Source organism: Brassica napus, unplaced genomic scaffold (assembly GCF_020379485.1).
Source record: "Brassica napus cultivar Da-Ae unplaced genomic scaffold, Da-Ae ScsIHWf_1154;HRSCAF=1641, whole genome shotgun sequence".
NCBI classification, from domain to species: Eukaryota; Viridiplantae; Streptophyta; class Magnoliopsida; order Brassicales; family Brassicaceae; genus Brassica; species Brassica napus.
Genome location: NW_026014577.1, coordinates 28,681 through 34,035, shown reverse-complemented (window position 1 = coordinate 34,035; position 5,355 = coordinate 28,681). Strand labels below are relative to the sequence as shown.

At 39.8% G+C, this 5,355-nt stretch overlaps 2 protein-coding genes across 2 annotated transcripts; both read right to left on the bottom strand.

Moving 5' to 3' along the window:
* Window positions 1-753: 753 nt before the first annotated feature.
* LOC125596221 lies at window positions 754-2,885 on the bottom strand. The gene is made up of 6 exons (XM_048771431.1): window positions 2,814-2,885; window positions 2,460-2,730; window positions 2,105-2,354; window positions 1,716-2,002; window positions 1,535-1,640; window positions 754-1,465 (listed from the first exon to the last, which is right to left on the bottom strand). Exons 4-6 carry the CDS (start codon window positions 1,832-1,834, stop codon window positions 854-856), a joined length of 837 nt encoding a protein of 278 aa, XP_048627388.1. The 5' UTR covers window positions 1,835-2,002; window positions 2,105-2,354; window positions 2,460-2,730; window positions 2,814-2,885; the 3' UTR covers window positions 754-853.
* Window positions 2,886-4,062: 1,177 nt separating this feature from the next.
* Window positions 4,063-5,355, bottom strand: LOC125596219 (paternally-expressed gene 3 protein-like). The gene is made up of 3 exons (XM_048771430.1): window positions 5,214-5,355; window positions 4,528-5,043; window positions 4,063-4,284 (listed from the first exon to the last, which is right to left on the bottom strand). The coding sequence occupies exons 2-3, from the start codon at window positions 5,029-5,031 to the stop codon at window positions 4,063-4,065; spliced, it is 726 nt and encodes a 241-aa protein (XP_048627387.1). The 5' UTR covers window positions 5,032-5,043; window positions 5,214-5,355.

Sequence of the window (5,355 nt, the reverse complement as noted above, 5' to 3'; positions counted from 1 at the left end):
TCAAATCTCAGCCTGATCTCCTTTGCCGTGGAGCTTAGGATTCAGCCTAACCTCTCAGCAAATAGACTTGCAATGCTGACCCTTAAGTATCTTGGAATACCCTGTCCTCTCACACTTATGGTCATTGACGTATGTTTTTACCATCAACTTCTGTTCCTCCTATCATACGAACAGTAGACCATCCAGGGACAAGGAGCCTCATCATCTCTCATCTCAGCGGAACATTTTGCACCCATCTTCAAGCACTGGATCTGTAGTACTTGATGTTGTATCTGGTTTCAGGGTAACCTCAGACAAGCATGTGTTGAAGTCCTCAGCATCTGAAAATGTCTTGCCTAGCTGAAGGAGTCCTCTGGTCAGTGTCACTACAGGAAATAAGGGTTTTGATGGCACCGCTAAAGCGCTATAAGACGCTACCATAGCGTTGTAGAAAGCGCTCCAATATCGCCCGCGATAATAGGTCTCGTACATTTCATAGCGGATTTTTGTTGTGCTATTGATATTTTATTATTAATAGCGGTTCTTGTTATGCAATTGTAAATTTGTATTATAGCGTCGCCAAAATGATATTATAACTTTTTAACTATAGCATTTTTTAAAATTAAATATAGCGATTTGTAATTACTATTGTCGTCTTCTATCAATAGCAATATTTGAACATTTCATTGCATTTTTTTATATGCAATTGTTTCATTTTGTTTATAACAAATTTTATTTAATATTTTGATTTTAAAATAATAGAGAATCAAAAAATGTAAAATAAAAATTAATTCTAATTAAAATTCGAAGAAAATTAAAATATTCGAAAATAAAAAATATATTCAATTCTCACAAATTTTCCATGCAAAAAAAATCAATCAGCAACTATAATTCCATCACAATCATCTCTAACACAAAAACTTTCATCATCAGACAATTGCTCTGTATCATCAAATTCCTGTGCGAGTAATGGTGCTCCGACAACGTCTTCCTCTGTCTCGAGTTCATGATATCCTCTCGGTGGTGCTCTCATAACAACATACCAAGGCGATTCTTCATCTTCTCTAGAGTAAAATACCTGTTTTGCTTGTGATGGTAGAATGTATGGATCTTGTAAATATGGCGTTTGGTTGACATGAAGATTGACAAGGGTGAAACCATCTTCTTCCTTAACACCGTAGCCTCTGTTCGCCCAATTACACTTGAATAAAGGAACGCTGAACATGTGGTAATCGAGAAGAATGATCTCTGTTATCACTCCATAATATGTGACCATATCGGCTGTATGTCTTGTATCTCTTGCAGAAGATCTACACATGCTGAAAGCTTCGTAAGTGACTCCACTATTCTGAGTCTTTCGCTTAACGGATTGTATGTGAAATCGGTTCCCGTTAATGACAAAACCTTTATTGGTATGAGCAGTAAACCTTGGTCCAAAGGCCAACCACCTCAGCTTCGTAGAATGCTCCTTTGAGTTAGAAGGTATCTAACAAGGATGTAAAACTGTGTGAGCTATGTGAATAGAAAAGTGAACAGATAGTGAAGTTGTACAAACCTTATTCTTCACCCATTCAGCAAATTGTTGGGTGTGATGCTTCCATAACAAAGTTTCATTTGTTGCTAATCGAACATCATTATCTTGCAGTTCTTGTAAGTGCTTCCTGGTTCTCATAACAAAGTAGAGAGTTATCAGACTGATAAAAAAATCTGAATTTGAGAGGGACAGTAGAACTTACTCAACATAGGGATCCATAATAGCCATATTCATCAAAACATATCGATGTGCTATGTCTCTATCTTTCTCTGAAAGAATAAGCTCTGTTCCCTTTTGCAGTGGTCGACCTTCAAGAACCATTCCATCAGACTGAATATCTCATTACGGTTAAGTACTTCTTCAACGGGTACAGAATTCTTTAGGAACTCTAAACAAAAGGCTATGCATTCTCCAGCTAAGTACCCCTCAGCCATACATGCTTCTGGCCTAGCAAAATTCTTTACATATGCCTTGAGTGTTTTCATGTATCTACAGCTCAAACAATATAGCAATAGTTACAAACCTCAGTTGATCGGAAAAACAGTTCAGGATATAAACAATTTACATTACGCGAACAAAATGAAAACAAACCTCTCAAACGGATACATCCAACGAAAGTGCACAGGACCTCCCAAACGTGCCTCTCTTGCTAGGTGTAAAGGAAGGTGGAACATGATATCGAAGAGCGATGGAGGAAAGAACCGCTCGAGTTGGCACATTGTCTCCACAAACTCATTTTCCAAAGTTATCAGCTTCTCCGCGTCAATAGCACGCTGACACAATCTGTTGAAGTAGTTACATACTCGAGTTACTGCCACTCTTGGTCCTCTTGGAAGCAACCCTCGTAACGCAGCAGGTAACAGATTTTGGATTAGTACATGATGATCATGGGATTTAAGACTTCCAATCATAGGAGGGTTAATTGAAACAACATTTGCAATATTACCGCAGTAGCCGTCAGGGCCTCTAAACGCAGACAACCTTTGACAAAATATCTTTTTCTCTTCCTTACTGAGCCAATAAGTTGCTGGAGGCAAGTAGAATCTCTTTCCCCGTACCTGTGTGTGCAAGTTTTTCCGGATTCCAATATCTTCTAAGTCCTGTCTCGCTTTGAGGCCATCTTTTGACTTAGCACTCTGCATCAGCGTTGATAATAATGCATCAGACAAGTTCTTTTCCACGTGCATGACGTCGATGTTGTGACGCACCGGCAAATCCTAACACATTGAAAACAGAATGATCAGTTAATGGATAAACAAAATGTGACAATCGTATCTCAGTCTAACAATAGCTATAATACCTTCCAGTACGGTAAATCGAAGAATATTGATCGTTTCTTCCACCTCCATTGATCACTCGTTTCATCATTTTTCTTCGTCTTCAGCCACCTCATCTTCTGAGACAACATTTCTCTTCCTTTTTTTTTTCTTGCTAAAGATCTTCCAAAGTCATTCCTGAAGTTCTTTAGTGTTGCAAATATTTCTGCACCGGTTTGAATCCTGTTTGCAGTCCCCTTCTCCACTGTATTATCAAACCATCCTTTCCTGCGTCTGTAGTGATGTCCAGGGCTTAGTCGCTTCCTATTCCCCAAATACACATACTTGCGACTAAACTTGAGCCACCTATTTGGTGTATCCTTTCCACAAACATTGCATGCTTGTTTCCCTTTAACTTTACAACCTGCCAAACTACCTAGAGCCGGGTAGTCGCTTATAGTCCACAACAACATAGCTTTTAGTGTGAACTTCTCTTTCAGGAATGAGTCGTATACCTGAATCCCCTCACTCCACAATTCTTGTAAGTCTTCAACCAGTGGCTCTAGATAAACATCAATGTTGTTGCTCGGAGCCGTCGGTCCAGGGATCAACATAGTCAACATGACGTTCTCAGCCTTCATACACAGAGTTGGTGGCAAGTTGTAATTGACTAACAACACTGGCCAAGTACTATACTTTGTGTTCTGGATAGAGAAAGGGTTCATACCATCTGTTGACAGGCCGAGTCGAAGGTTTCTTGCTTCACTAGCAAACTCTGGCCACTTATTATTCACTTGAGCCCAAGATAACGAGTCAACAGGATGTCGCATTTACCATCTTCAGTGGCATTGTTGGCATGCCATCGCAAATCCTCAGCCATCCTTGCTGATCTAAACATCCTCTTGAATCTGTCTTTGATCGGAAAATACCGTAGGACCTTTGCAGGAATTCCTTTCTTTTCTTCATTACTGTGCTTATCAATTTCCCATCTAGAAGCACTACATCTTGGGCAGGTTTCCAACTCCTCATATGGCTTCCTATAGAGAATACAATCGTTCTTGCACGCATGAATCATTTCGTAGCCAAACCCAAAAATCTTCAAGAACTTCTTAATCGAATCAGTCGACTTTGGTAGTACATTACCTTCTGGTAGCATGTCATGTAATGCCGACAGTAGCTGATCAAAGTAAGCCTCTGACATTCCACTCTTTACTTTGATGCGGTAAAGGGCCATGATCGCAGAAACTTTGGTGTGCTTGCTACATGTCAAGTACAATGGAGTTTCAGCATCTCTCAATTCTTCCTAAACTCCGAGTCTTCATCAGGTTCACCATGTACAGGCTCTCCTCCAGTGTCATCAGAAGGCGGTTCATCAGGTTCACCACTATCAAAATAAGCCGTCCTTAGCAAACCATAAGCCTCTGTTTCTGATTGAGGGACACTATCATTCATATCAGACCTTCTCTCACCATGAAGACTCCAACAAGAACTCCTCATATACTTCTTATCCATACCCTAATCACAAGATGCTCCGTTACTTTGTCTAAAACTTGATGGGAAAGGTTTCTGCAGTGAGTACAGGGACATAATATTCTGTCGGATCTCCTAACCTCCTCGCTGATGCAGTAACAAAGCCTGTTGCTCCTTCGAAATATTCGAGGCTAGCCCTATATATATATATAAGGAACAGAATCAGAACAAAAAATTTGGAACAGAAGAAGAATTCGTCATGAATTAAAATGTCGAAAAGATTACTACCTTGGAAGCTTCTCTCGGCTGAGAAGGTTCTTGAGTAACTCCATTCTCAGGTTCCATGTCAGCTTCTCTCGACTGAGAAGGTTCTTGAGTAAATCCATTCTCAGGTTCCATGTCAGCTTCTCTCGGCTGAGAAGGTTCTTGAGTAACTCCATTTTCAGCTTCCATGTCAGCTTCTCTCGGCTGAGAAGGTTCTTCAGTAACTCCATTCTCAGACTGAGACTGTTCTTCAGCAATGACATTCTCAACTTCAATTTCCACATGTGGATCATCACCATCACCATCACCATCCGCCTCATTAACATCTTCAGAAACCTTTGTCGGGACTTCGTCAGCACTTTCTTGCCTTATCTCAATGTTTTCTTCTTCAATAGCAACTTCTTTTCCCTTATTTAACTTACGCATTTTCGTACTCTTTCTGGTTATCTCAATGAACTCTGTTTCTGCTTCCAGACCTTGGGAACGTCTGCTTCTTCTAACCATTCCTCCTCGTGTCTTCGGCCCCATGTTAATTTGTTCCTAAAAAAATCATTTTTGAGATCTATTGAGATAATAAGCAATCGATTAATTTTCATGATTGTAGATTGTAAAATGGAAGACGATCGATACATATCTATTGAGATAATAAGCAATCGATTATTATCATGATGCATGCAAGTTAAAGAAGACAGAGATCAAAGAAGACAAACCTGAGATCGAAGAAGACAAAGAAGACAGAGATCGATGAAGACAAAGAAGACAGAGATCGATGATTCCGAAGGGGTCTCACGAAGAACACTTTGGGAGAGAAAATGCAGAGACGATATTCTTTTGTTTTAATGAAAAGTACTA